The sequence below is a fragment of the Geotrypetes seraphini genome, chromosome 3 (genome assembly GCF_902459505.1).
Source record: "Geotrypetes seraphini chromosome 3, aGeoSer1.1, whole genome shotgun sequence".
Classification (NCBI taxonomy): domain Eukaryota; kingdom Metazoa; phylum Chordata; class Amphibia; order Gymnophiona; family Dermophiidae; genus Geotrypetes; species Geotrypetes seraphini.
In genome coordinates, this window is record NC_047086.1 from 55,548,515 (window position 1) to 55,563,575 (window position 15,061).

The 15,061-nt window shown below is 41.7% G+C and overlaps 1 protein-coding gene across 5 annotated transcripts in view; it reads right to left on the reverse strand.

The window, feature by feature from the left end:
* Nucleotides 1-15,061, reverse strand: part of COL19A1 (collagen type XIX alpha 1 chain) — an 885,342-nt gene that overhangs the window by 525,685 nt on the left and 344,596 nt on the right. For all 5 annotated transcript variants that reach the window (XM_033936698.1, XM_033936699.1, XM_033936697.1 and 2 more), the window contains exon 13: nucleotides 779-832. In XM_033936698.1, coding sequence (XP_033792589.1) covers nucleotides 779-832 — 54 coding nt within the window. The remainder of the gene's footprint in view (nucleotides 1-778; nucleotides 833-15,061) is intronic.

Consider the following 15,061-nt stretch of genomic DNA (forward strand, 5'->3'; position numbering starts at 1 on the left):
GCACATTCCTATCGGAAGAGTAGGCAGTTTTCAAAAAGCCCTTTTACAAGCATAAATGACTTTTGGAAATTTCTCTCATTACACCCACACATACCATACAAATAAAGCAAACTTTAACATTTAAAAGTACTATGTCCAGGTGTGCAGTTTTACAGAATTCTGGTAGAATGGGATAATTATAAGTTTCAAATTTATTAAACATGTCAATGAGGCCTGAAATATAATTGAAAGGAAGGAAGGAGTTGTTTGCCTAGACCAACCAATACCCTTCTCTGTGTGGTAAATGCAAGGCAAATGCTGGGCACACCCCAAATATTAACTGCATAGGCCTTGCCCTTACTAGTGTTATTTTTTGCTGTTATCATATGGCTCCAGAAAAAGGAGGATAGATTGAGACACCGGGATTTACTTCCATTGCTTTCAATGAAAGTAAATTTTGGATCTCTCAATCCGTCCTCTTTTTTTCTGGAGCCATATGGCAACCCTAATAGTAAACAGGGTCCTAAGTACAGAAGCTTTGCACCTGTCTGCAGTTCTCGTAAAGGGTAATAGATTTGGTACACCACCTTGGTTCATTATTATATGCAGGTACTTTCTCAGTCCCTATTGGGTTTACGGTTAAAGAGGGAATCAAACCCAGTTCCTCAGGTGTTCGGTCTACTGCACTAATCACTCAACTACTGCTCTGCTTCTACAACCAGATGTTTGATTGTATTTATACCTTATCAGTTTCTTAAGAACCATTCAAAAGAGCAGAAATGTATATCAATAAACTTACATCTTTTCCATGAAGGCCATCTGACCCCGTTTCTCCTTTCTCTCCTTTTTCACCCTAGATAAGAAAGAATAGTTGATGCTTAAAAGAAATATGAATATTCATTTTAACAGTAATGTGATTTACATAAAAGGGGTAATTTTATAAATATTTTCCATACCTAGAGAAGGTTTTACATATAGAAAGCAGCTCTTATAAAATGGTGCAGGGATATCCTTGGCTATAAATGGTTGTGCTTTATTCATATAAACTATGCATAGATGTTCCTCTGACATAACTTGAAAGACCATGGGCATAATTGTGGCATAAATGCATGGAGGAGAATATTCGATAGGATGTCTAATTCTGACTTTGGACATTTCCTGGAAAATGTCCAAATATCGGGCATAAGAAATGGCCGTTTTCGAACCCACAAAACACCTTTTTTTTTTTTAAATGACCTGCTAGATGGCTTAGCCTAGCAAGACATCTATATTTTTTGACCATTTTTGAAAAATAGATGAAACACGTCCAATACAAGCTATTTGCATGTAGGAGGGAGCCAGCATTTTTAATGGACTGACCACACAAACATGCCAGCAGAACAGTGGGACACCTTAGATGACACTGCTGTGAACTTCACATAAATGGTACATCTCACCATACTTCTCTTAATACATAGTGAGCTCTCCAAAATTCCCCCCAAACCTACTATACCTACCTGTCTACCACCCCGATAGCCCTTAGGCTGCAGGTAGCACCTACTATATGAGAGTACAGTATATACTGTAGGGTTTCGGTGGAATCACACTTTCTACCATAAATATAGTGGTTAGAGTGAGATATGTGCCTGGGTCCCCCTCTCTATGGTTCACTATAGTGCCCACCAGGCTACTCTAGACACCTGTTTGCTGTTCTATAAGGATTTCCCACACCATGTGATGCTGTTATAGAGACAGGTATGTACTGTTTCATTCATATCTTTGGGAGTTGGGAGGAGGTCACTGACCACTGGGGGAATATGCGGGGGCCATATTTTCATCCCTCCAGTGGTCATTTGGTCAGTTTGGGTACCTTTGTGGCCCTTATTTATTTTAAAACAGGTAGGTCTAGCTCAAAATGTCCAAATTGTGCCCTGAACATTTTGTAAAATGTTTGATTATCGCTGTAAAGCGTTCAAGTGCTAAGTCCACCCTAATCCCACCAAAACACACCTCTACTGGAGACAAAACAACCAGATAAATGTCTAGAAAGTCAGTTTCGATAATGCCCATTGGGGCATTTTGACTAGTAAGACATCCAAGTGCTGGTTTATGCTGCCTTTTGGACATCTTTTTTCTTTTTTTAAATGAGCCCCGTAGTTTATACAATTTGCATGGACATGAAAGGACATGCAGATATTTACCTTTTTCAGAACAGGTGTAAATTTATGCCATAGAATTTATGTAAACTCTGATTAGCAAAAGTCTTATTTTTGACATAACACAAACAAAAAGATTAAGACCTCTATTTTCTAAGATTTTGCAATTATCATGCAGTAATTTCCAAAACTAATGAAAAGTAACTGCAAATCTCCATGTTAACTGTTGAGGGTTGTTCCAGCATTTTGGGGAAGTTTGCTATGCAGCTGACAACAAAGGTCACTACTGCACCTTAACTGTACAGGAGATAAGTAATGAAGTTAGCTATCCTTCTTGAAGTGTCATTAACTGCTCCAGATTATCTGCTTTGTTAATAGTTAACATGTGATAAGGACCTCTGTGTCAGCTGTAAGGTGTGGTCACCATCCATACTAGAACCAATCTATACCTCCAAACACTTGGATTTCCAAGGTGCCAGTGCTCAAAGGTTCATGGTAGAGTCCTCATTCTATCTCAGACTTGGTGGGAAAAAATAGTCATGGTATGCTCAAATTAATGAGTATGAAATTACTGCCTCGCTAAAATGGTGGCATTAATTTTTGGCTTAGTACAAAATGTCAAGTTTCTTGTCAGTGGTCATTGGATCATGCACTGACAGGAAATTTGACACATCCCCCCTCCCCCGCCACACACACATATGTTGTAAAATGGTTGGCCTGACTACCCCCCCCCCCCCAAATATTAAAAAAGATTCCCAAATGGTCTAATGGCCCTCAGGCCCCTTCTCTCCCAACTACACACAAATCACTAGTGTAGTGGTCTTCACTCCTCATTCTTTAACAAAACCCTCTTTCGTAGTTTAGTGCCCCTGCCATTCCCATAAAATACTTCCCTGGCAGATGCACTGGATGGGGTCTGTTTGACATATAAGGAAGAAACTCTGGTTCCTTTTAAAAATATACAGATAAGAAAATAGTGCATTGTCCATCTGACAGCCAACACATAATTAATTCCCTTTGAATATTGGACCCTGTGTTTTAAACTTTTTTCTAAAAATGTAATGTGTGTGACTTACTTTGTCTATGGAGTTAAAGATCATATACAAGGTTTGAAATGTTATTAGTTGTTTTAGTGTTGTTCTGCTATATATTTAATTTTGTCTTCCAACATTGCATTATTTACTACTGCCCTCTTCTCTCCAAATGATTTGCAATTATGAAAATTAATAGTACTTCCAGTACACAGAATTTTGCAGAAATTGAACTGAGCTGGTATTCAATCATATGCCACCCAGATGTTCCTTGACTATTCAGCTTAAATGTATCAGGCTGTTTGCTGTTTACCCTTAAGCTTGCTTGAGGCTGTTTACCACTTTTCAACAGATGGCAGTGTATTTGCACTTTTTTTTCTCTTCTAGGTAGGACATGTTCTGTAAATTATATCACTGGACTATTGTCTAGTAGAAAGATGGATTATTTAGGAATACATTAGTTTCATTATCTAAATCACACATGTCAAACACCGGGCAGTTTTATGTGGCCCTCAGTGACTGTGCTGCATCTAAGTGCATGACTGTGCAGCCCCGGTCCTAGTGGCGCTCCAAGCTTCTCACCGTGCTGCCTCAGTACCTATTTGCAGGTAGAAGGACCCAGTCCCAATGTAAAAGCTAGGTTGGAGCAGGGTGCTCCACACAAGTACCTGACCGTGCCACAGGTATCTCAGGGTGAGAAAGGATCTATATTTCTACTAAGACTAGGGGCTCCTTTTATCAAGATGCACTTCGGGAGTTAGCGCGTCAGGTGTTAGCGACTAGCGCGGCAGGCGGTTGAACGCACGGTATTCCACGCGTTAACCGCCTACCGCAGCTTGATAAAAGGAGCCCTAAGTATCTTAATAAAAAATTCAGCCCGCAACTTAATCTGTGTTTCAGATTTCGGCCCCTTATGTGATTGAGTTTGACACCCCTGATCTAAATGATTCACTGGATAAAAATCATTCATTTGGATTTATTTCACCACTGCAAGGTAGAATTTCTTTCTCAGGTAAATAATTCTACTTTGTGCAGTAATCTAATCTTAGCTGCACCTCTTTCCTTTTTCATAGTAATTAGATTAATTGGCCTTAAAATTGATCCAAAACAATTTGTAAAGTAAACAATTTTCTAGATACTTCATGTAGGCTAGAAATACAGTACCGAAATCCAGTTATTGGTGCAAGATGGTACTTTGAACGTCTTGATGGGTTCTACTGTTTCAGGACAGACAAATTCAATCCTGGTGATTTCATTTATTTAAAGCACTTGATATACAATATATCCCCTTGCTCACTGCCCACATAGGACCAGCTTTGATAAAGACTATTACATATCGCTCCTACTTGCAATAACATCATTATTACACTGTGCTCTGTTTTAATGTGGAAGCAACCTTTCACCATAATTATTAAACCCAGATCTAAGCACCAATACAATACTTGCCCTATGATTAAACCAGGGCTTATTAACCCTTCCAGGTGAACCCACAGTTAGATTTTCAGGAAATTAGCAAAGAATATGCATAAGATCAGTTTGCATACATACAATGGATACAGTGTATGCAAACCAGATGCACCTACAAATCCTAAATGGTGCCAATTAATGTCATTTGGTTGTTAGTGTCTAATTATTGCTCATTAATGGCTTGTTAGCCAAATAAGATGTGCATATATCTTGACAGCACACCCACATTTGGACATCATGCATTGAATCTGGGGGAAAATGATTTTATAGATTATTAGCATTTTAGGGGCCAGTGTTTAAAATGATTTAGCCAGCTGCTGACCAGTTAAATTGCTTGGTTGGGGCTATCTGCTAATATTCAGTGCCACTTAACCAGATAACACTGATTTTACTAAACGGCGCTAAGGTTTTAAATGGCCGGCTAGGTAAATGCTCCAATTCTCATGGGAATTCTATGAATGTCGGAGCATTTACCTTACTGGCAAGCATCTTGAGGATGAGAGGGATTGGAGGCAATGCATAGAGAAACTTGTGTGTCCAATCCAGAAGAAAAGCATCCGCTTCCAGACGGGGAGAATACTATCTGGAGCAATATTGGGACAGCTTGTGATTGTGGGGGATGCAAACAGGTCTATCTGAGGAGTCCCTCAAAGAGCGAATATGTGATTCAGAACTGCAGAGTTGAAAAAACCTGCTGAGTCTGTCTGCGAGAGAATTTTGTTCCCCTTCAATGTATACTGCTTTCAAAAATATGGTTGTGAGGTTGGATCTTTGATCAGCCAATCATCCAGATAGGGAAACACCTGCAGACCCTGAGCCCACAAAGCTGCTGCCACTACAACCAGGCACTTGGTGTATACTCTGGGAGAGGATGCAAGGCCAAAGGGTAGGACTCTGTATTGGTAATGGTGCTGTGCTACCTGAAATCTGAGGAATTTCCTGGAGGTCGGATGTACTGGAATATGACTATAAGCTTCTTTCAGATCTAGAGAGCATAGCCAGTCATTGCGATAGGATTTATTGTAAGGCCAGCCGCCCTCAGAGCTCCCAGGACTGCTGTAAGGTGTTGCAAATGTTGTTCCCAGTACCGGCATAGGTATTTGTCCACCAGTCGTAGGATTCAGCAATTGCGCCATCAATTGAGATTGCTGCTCCATAGCTCTCATACAGTCACTGTGATGACGTTCACTAGCCTCCTGGCTTGCCTGCCATAGTCCATGACTAGTCTCAAGAACTTTCTTTAGGTCCTCATTCTGCCGCTGTCGTTCTCCAGCCACCACTGCTAACGCCGCCGGCTCCATGTTGGCTCTGTAGGGAAATCACAAACACAAAATCCAAGTGCGATACCACTCAGTTTTTTCCCCCCAGAACTGTCTCCACCAGACCCTCTGTCAAGTATGCTTACCAGAGGTACTGAGTAAATATCACAGTCTGTTCTCTTTACATCAGTCGCCTTTCTATATCCAACAGTTTAATGACTGATGTCTCCCCACCTCTATAATAACTATTGGTGTTCATTTTTTGCATTTTTTAACGGGTTTCAGACATGCCATTATTGTACGCCCACATTTTTTGGCGATACAAAATCTTCCTTAGTGGCTATGGCTGTTGGCTTCTTCATTCACCCATGTTTTTAATACGTTTTTTTTATATACGTTTTTTTATATACGTTTTTTATCTTAAATTCTTAAAGTGCATGATATCCTCATAAATATTTGTGAATAAAAATATTCTTGCTATAAAATTCAACTTATCTTAAGCATTCTTTAGTTCCTTTATAGGATCAAATATCGGGTCGGGGCTTGTCACATCGACATGTTTCGCCGTGAAGGCTTTATCAAGATTATTACCCCCTTTTTTTGTTTGTTTTAACCGACCATCCCGATGTCAAAGTTTTCTGCTCTACCAAAGATTTAAGATAAAAAAACGTATTAAAAACATGGGTGAATGAAGAAGCCAACAGCCATAGCCACTAAGGAAGATTTTGTATCGCCAAAAAATGTGGGCGTACAATAATGGCATGTCTGAAACCCGTTAAAAAATGCAAAAAATGAACACCAATAGTTATTATAGAGGTGGGGAGACATCAGTCATTAAACTGTTGGATACCAGAGGTACTGATGCATCTTCGCCTGCGTGCTCATTACAGGGTGCACCACCCTTCTTCAGAGACCTCCTGGTCCCCCTCTGGTTCCTCGCCAGCTCCGGACGATGGCCTCGTCTCCTGGTCTGCTATCCGCACCTCCTGCAGCCGCCAAACTCAGGACACTGGAACCGATATCCTTGCAGTGTTAAGCCGCTTCCATACAGCAGAATTTGTAATCCCGGTTCCGATGAATCAATCAATGTTTCCAACCAGCACAGGTAAGATGCAATGGCAATCCACTCAAGCAGTTCACAACATAAAACCAAAACAGGAGTAGAATAATAAAAAAAAAATTTCCACCTTTGCACTCCCAAAACTTCACCTGAAGAGGTACCAGATCCGCACTCCTGATACCAAATCTGTCACCAACACTCCTCAGCGCAGAGCTATCGTGTGACAAACACTGGGATTCTGGCGTGTCCCCTTTAACCAGGGGTATCCTCAGGACTTTTTGGTTGGCACTAGGCGACTGCCTAGGCTGGGGAGAGAAAGGCAAGTATGACCTCATAAAACACCACCACTCAGACAAAATGCTCCAAGGCAAAAAATAAGGTGTTTATTCTGACCCCAGTGGTCAAAAAGGTGCAACATAAAACAAAGTCACTGTAGCATTTCATTCAAAACAAAGTCCATTGCAAAAATAAAGAAATACCAAAACAGAAATCTCATACAGGTGGTTTTGCCTGAGATCTTGTACTCTGATTCAGAAATGCACTTTATAATGGTGTTCAAACACAATTCAAATTTTCTCCCAACAATATTTGTTAGAGGCATGAAACAGATAATTTCAGCAGTCGGGCAAAGTTTAGAACAAAACCTTGCCACAGCTTTGCAAACAGCCCAGCGTTTCTTCAGCCACCTCATGGAAGGCAAAAACAAACAGCTGAGGGAGATAAGCTAATTAGCTTCCCAGGAACGGGAGCCACAGCAGGATTTTCACAGTTCAAAAATAAACTTAAATATTCAACCTTTAGGTTCTTTTGCTCAAACTTGGCTTTAAGTAAATCCAGTAGTCAGTATTCAGGTAAGTATTGTACTTAAACCAAAAATCATAATAAAGCCCAAACACATAGCAAATTCTTCAGGCTTTTTCTCACTCAGAAAGAAAGCATGAGAGAGGAAAAAAAAACCACCAACTGTTTCACAGTTACTCACTCTCTCTCTTTCTCATTCAATGGTCTGCCTGGCTCTCTATCACAGGACCAGCAGTTTGTACCTCCATGCTTTCCACACCATTAGGAAACTGGAAGCCTGAGATGGGGAGGAACTCTTCCACCTCCTGCATAGGCCAATCTGGAACTTCTGGCTCTGCTGCCTGACTCCACAGCTCCTGCCCTGCCTTGGGCTGTGGGAGTGACTCACCCTGGTCACTCGCTCCCCTCCCTGCTGCTTGCATCAGTCTGCTCTTAAGCAGCTCAGAGCCAATCCCCTTCAGCCTGTAGCGGGGGATGGGCTTTGGTTCTAAAGCAGCTTTTCTCTGCCTGGGTTTATTCAGTGCAGCTACATTCCTTGTGGCTTCTCTAGCTGCCCAAGGCTGCTGTTGCCAGTCTGTCTGCCTCTGTTCCATACCATTATCATTCTGAATATAGGGGCAAGAGAGGTCAGCCTCGAGTTGACCGCCAGAATCAACTTGGTCAGCTCTTCTGCACAGGATCTTACCAGAGTCAAGACTAGAGCTGATGCTGGGTTTGTCACACCAGCAGCCCCGAAAAGAAGCGATGGGTGTAGATATTTGGGGCATACACATTACAGAGCAACAGCTTGTGTCCCCAGAGCTCCCCGAGGACCAGTATATATCTGCCCTCCCCATTCTGAATGACCCTGTGCATGTGGAAAGGCAGTTGCCTATGAACCAAGATGGCTACTCCATGGAGCCGACCACTATACGAAAAGAAATACACCTCTCCCACTCAGTCCTGTCTCAATTTCTCATGTTCTACAATAGTGAGATGTGTTTCTTGAAGGAAGGCAATATCAACATGCTCCTTGCGAAACCATGTCAACACCTTCTTTCGTTTAATAGATGAATGGAGCCTGTCCACATTAGGTGTAGAAAGTTTTAAATTAACCATACTCTACTGGCCCATCAATAGAGAAGAAGAGAAAAAAGAAGAAAAGAAAAGGAAAAAAAAGAGTGTAGTCCCAGAAATATTGGGAAAGGGACCCCCCAGCCAGGCCCCCCTCTCCAAATAGCAATAAAAGCATGCAATCCAAAAAATCTCAGACTCCCAAGCAAAATTGTATGCACGCCATACTCTGCTCTCTCAAGCCGTCACACGTACACCAAACATTCTCCCCCCCAGTCAAACAACTCCAGACACTCCCCACCCGACTCACTCACCCCCACCCGCTCCCAACCGGTTCACCCTCCCAAAATCCCATCCACAATACAATCTCCTAATTCATCCTGCAAACTGAAACACAACTAGAGGCCCCCAAGCCCCCCTTCCTCCCCCCCACCCCCCTTTCAAAAAGAAATACAGTCTTGTCAGCAATCAAGAAGTCTGTCTCCCAAAGAAAACCAGTAGGAGGTACCTATAAGGAACATTGCCCTTCAAATCAGGCCTAGCTGGTCTCTCTAGAAAAATACACAGGGACTACATGGCCTAGCATCCCGGAGACAGTGATAGGTAGCGGCGCCCCTTCTAATCAGAACTGACAACACTGTCCAGAAAAACAAGGCCATTGGAAAAATCACAAGGTACTGGGTATCAAAGAATCGAAGGTTTCCCAGGGCCCCGGCACCACTGGAACAAGCTTCAACCAGGGATCACCATGCACATGGTTCACAGAACACCCCCTCACGGCGCTGGCAATTTGGCCAGGAAGGATTGAAGGTCCGCAGGGGTGTCCAAAGTAACAACCCCGTTGTTATGATGGATGCAGATTTTAGTGGGATATTGTAGAGCAAATTTAATCCCCTTGGAATGCAGCTGAGTGCAGTATGGTGTCAGGGCCTGGCAGCATTTGGAGAGCTGAGCAGAAAAGTCCTGGAATAGCAGTAACTTGGTGCCCTGGTAATCCAGGGTCCGAGTCCGCCGGTAAGCCTCCATGATTCGTGCCTTATTAGCATAGCTAAGGAAATGGGCTAGCACCGGTCTCGGTCTGGTATCCGCTGCCCGTGGAGCCCCGATGCGGTGGACCTGCTCCACGGGTACTGGGCCCAAAGAAGACGCCAGCCCCAGGGTCTGTGGCAGCCATGTTTCCAACAAAGCATGCAACTATGCATTTTGTACCATCTCCGGCAGCCCAATGATGCGGAGGTTGTTTCTGCGGCTATGATTTTCAGCATCCTCACCCTCTCCGCCAGGTTTTTCACTTGGGTCTCCAATGCAGCGATACAATGTGCTGCCTGCTAGATGCGAGGTGCATGGCCGGCTATGCTATCCTTCACTTCCTCTAGCACGGCATGGAGTTTAGATAGTTTTTCATCTAGCAGGGTAGAGAGGTGACGGACAGAGACCTGCATGTCGGCCTCATGCAGGGGCGTACCGCTAGGATCCGGAGCGGCAGCCGCCATGATGGAAGGCTTGGTGAGTTTTTCTTTTCCTGGCCACGACGCTTTAATAGAACTCTAGCCTTCCAAGCAGGTCATCTAAATGACTAGCTGTGCAATATTTTCTCACGCTCCTCATCCTACCTAAATTGCAGAAAATTATTAAAAACTAATCTATTTAACCGATTTGTAGCCCAAGACCCCTACCCTTGTCCCCTATATCTCCTTTCTCCTCCTACCCGCTCACCTTACTCTTGACCCCTTATATTGTACCAGCTCCCCTGCTTACATCTATTAATTGTATCTATTTTGCTGATTGTTCCCATTCACCGATTGTATTTGCTGATTGTACCCCTTCTCTGATTGTACCCATTCGCTGATTGTCCAGCCCTTCTTTAATGTAAACCGCCTCGAACTTCTATGGCTTTGGCGGTATATAAGAAATAAATTATTATTATTATTATTAATAGGCATAACTGCCTGGCCGGGACAGCGGAAGCTCCTCAAAGAAAGCGAGTGCTAATCAGGAAAAGAGAACGCTAAAAGAGTGCTGTAGTAAAGCTGACAAGCGCTACATTGGGGTTTTTTCTCGGAGGAGAGTCGGAGCTCGAGCAACAAGCATCCAATCAGAGTGTTGTCATCAAGTGACCACCCCCCTCCCATTTTCTTTGGAATGAGGAAATACCGGATATAAAATTCCCGATTCCTCTGGAGAGGTGGAACTTTTTCTATTGCTTTGTGAAGAAGAAGAGATTCTATCTCCTGAAGAAGAAGAAGAAGGGATGTCTGCTGAGGGATGATCTGGAGGCATAGTGATGAAGTGAAGAGAGTATCCCTCTTGAATGACTTTTAGAACCCAGAGGTCGGTGGTTATCATTACATTACATTATATTACATTAGTGATTTCTATTCCGCCAATACTTTGCGGTTCAAGGCGGATTACATAAAAGTTTTCAGAAATTACATAAAAGTTTACAGGAATAGCATAAGAGAAGTCGTAAGAGTTACATATGAATTACCAAAGAGTTGTTGAGATCTTAAGGTGATTAATGTTTGGGTAATAAGAATTACCAGAGAATTGTTGAGATCTAAGGTGGTAAGTGTTGGGTAAATAGAGGCATTTAGCATTAGTTGGGTAGTTGGGGGCATATTAGAGTATATTAAGGTTATAGAGTGGGTAGATGGGGTTTGGGTAGGAACTGGTCGTGTTAGATAGGTTTTATGTATTTTTTGAAGAGTAGAGTTTTAGTATCTTTCTTGAAGGTTTTGTAGCCTGTGGTCGATGACAACAGAATGGTGATTTGTCTGTCCAGTTTAGCTACTTTGGTGGCTATTAGGTTATCATATAATTTTCCTCGTTTAACATTTTTGGTTGGTGGGTGCCTGAATAGTGAGTGGGTTCTCCTGTGCCTGGTTGAGGTGGATTGGGTTAGTCGGTTATTCCAGTAGGTTGGGCTTTCTCCGTTGATAGCTTTGAATAGTAGGCAGTAGAATTTGAAGTGTACTCTTGCTTGTTATCAATTTCCAACAACAATAATACAATTGGAGCGGACTTCCGATTGATTGAGGAAGAGGCTGGGGAAGAGGAACAGCGGCTATGCTCTCTAGAAGTTTGTCAAAATGACTGAGCAGACTGTGCAGGAGTTTAAAAGATTTAGAAGTTGAAGGTTTAGGCTTGGATTTAACCAAAGCATCCCAATATTTCTCCTGGTCAGTGAGCTTTTGTGTAGTGTTTTCAATAGAGTCACCAAAAAGCTCATCTCCAAAGCAGGGAATGTTAGCTAATCTGTCCTGAAGATTAATGTCTACATCTGAGATTCTTAGCCATTCGAAACATCTCATGGCCACTACCATAGCTGAGACTCTGGAAGATAATTCAAATGCATCATAAGCAGATCTTGCCATATACCTTCTAGCTAAGGTAAGGTTGCGAAACATATGATGAAATTCTTGTAGAAGGCAATTTCTGAACTAGATGCATGATATAGCAGGAGATATAGAAATTGTAATATAGTACTCTGTTTGCCAACATGGAATTTTTGTACAGGTAACATCCAAATTTGTCCATAGTGCACCCTTAGGCCCTGATTCCATAAAGGGCGCCTAAGTCATGTCTAATGCTGAGCGGGACTTAGGCGTCCAAACTAAGTGGTTAATGAGCCATTTAAGGGTCTTAATGAGCTATAATTGGCACATGGATGTCCAAAGGATGTGGATGTCACTTTGTAGGTGCCTCCACAATTTCATGGACGCCCACTGGGAAAACTCACGCCTAATGGAATAGGTGTGGGCATGGAATTGGCGTGGTTTGGGCGAGGCTTCAATATGGGTGTCCTTTGATTCATTTGTATAATGCTGAGTGACCTAGGGTATCCATCTTATGCCTATATTGTATGCGAATGAAAACCAGGTCTACTTTTGAGTATAGTTTAAGCTTCAGATAGAACTGAGTTCTATGGATGGAAGTTAGGCTCAGTTTGGACATCCTTAATGCAATCTGCTAAATAGCTCTCTGGGTTTTTATTTTTGCTTTATTAAGCTCAAAATACATTTAATAAGGCCCCACATAAACAGGGCACATCAAAACAGATATATTGCTTGCAAAACCTTCTATTTTTATGGACAAACAGCAATGTTATTTGCTAATTAGAGGAAAACATCAATTAACTGAAGCAGAGCGTATGAAAAAAACACAGCTTTAGGTTTCTTGCTAAAAAACTACCCTTTTTTCTGACTAAACAGTGCTCTAATCAGCTCACTCTTGAAAGCAAAGAAAGTGCATGAAAAAATATATATGTTACATACATAACTTCATTTGCAAAAGCTTAACAAAAGAATAAATAGATACAGACCTTAGCATGGTGGCAAGTCAAATGCGCGCAAGACAAGTGAGCGCAAGACAGGTGAGTGTAAGACATATAAGCGCAAGACAAGAGAGCGTAAGATAACTGCACGAAGACATAAGCGCGCGAACAAATGGGAGCAGACAAATTAGCGCAAAGACAATTGAACGCAAGGCAAGTGAGTGCCAAGACATGTGTGCGCAAGACAATTCAGCGCCAATGATTTCTAGTAAAAAGTACAAGCATGACATTTGAACGCAAGACAAGTGAGCGCTGGCCACGTGCTTTTGTCCCGTCACAAGCTAATCTAGTAAGGTTTTCAATCAAATGCTAATGTAACCATGCCCCATTCAGTAAGTACTGTTATTTACATTATTCTTTTTTTTTAAAAAAATTATTTATTCATTTTTAAACTTTCAACAAGTGATTTATAATACAATCATATACACTCTAAAATCACTTTTAAATCACACATATATTGAATCATAATATAATTCCTTTCTTCCTCCCTCCCTCCCTCCCTCCAATATAACATTATAATTTCAAATATTTTAAAATTAAAACCCATCCTCCCCCCACCCTATACTTCAATAAATAAAAGGGGAACAAATAATTATTAAATATCATCAGTCATTACAGTAATTTGTTAATGGCTCCCAAACATCAATAAATTTTTTATAACGTCCCTGCTGAATAGCTAAAATTTTCTCCATTTTAAAAATATGGCACAATGAATTCCACCAGAAACTATAACTAAATCTATCATAATTTTTCCAATTTTTTGTAATTTGTTGAATGGCAACTCCTGTCATTATAAGTAATAATTTATTGTTTTTAGAGGATATTTGACTCTTTTTCTTCATTGATGTACCAAATAATATTGGATTTGTCTGCGCGCTTATGTCTTCGCACAGTTATCTTATGCTCTCTTGTCTTGCGCTTATATGTCTTGCGCTCATCTGTCTTGCGCTCACTTGCCTTTGTGCATTTGTCTTGCTGTTCCAACCACGTAAAAAAGGAGCTTACGTAACAATCACAAAGAGGCTAGCGGGCTGGCCTGAGCACGAGTCTTTGCGCTAATTTGTCTGCTCCCATTTGTCCGCGCGCTTATGTCTTCGCGCAGTTATCTTTGGCTCACTTGTCTTTGTGCTCATTTGTCTTGCGCTTAGATGTCTAGCGCTCACTTGTATTGGTGCTCAATTGTCTTGGTGCTCACTTGTCTTGCGCTGAATTGTCCACACCCATTTGTCTTGCGCACATTTGACTATGAACCCCTTAACATGGCTTCTACTTCATTGCAAATGGAGGTGTGCAGCCGCACAATGTTGACCTCATTGTGAAATCATCAAGGTGCACCTGCAAGGTAGAATGACACAATTAAAATATGTGCTGGGATTTGAACCCAGCACATTTGACCACTGGAAGATTGGAAGAGAGCTTTTACCCACTGAGCCACAGCAGCTTTCACTAATGTCCTTCTTCCTCACATCTGACATAATAGCTTAGGGATCTGCTAAGCTATGATCTTGTTCAGGTATTTTCACCTTCACATGGCTAGGATCACTAAGTTCTCATGGTAGGAATGCCTCTATTTTGTACAACTTGTGATAGACGTGGTGTGGGTTTGGATATAGCTCTGGTCAGCTTTCGATTATCAGCACTTGGTTGTCCTGTCTATTAGGACGTTCAAATGCCAACGTAGGCATTTTTTTTAGACATTTTAAAGTTTTGATTATGAACCCCTTAGCCTCTCCATCTGTGCATCAAATAAAAGCAAGCAGAGCTCAATCCATCCTGGATAAAATAGAGCCAGTTGGCAGTCCTAGTTGGGAAGCAGTTTTAGTGCCACAACAATATGCTTTGCCAAGCCTGTTTCTGAGTTTTACAGCCACTCCAGAGAAGGTTTGCCACTTAAATTGTTTCTTTTTTAATGTTTGTTTTCTACTCTGTATATATTTTTTATA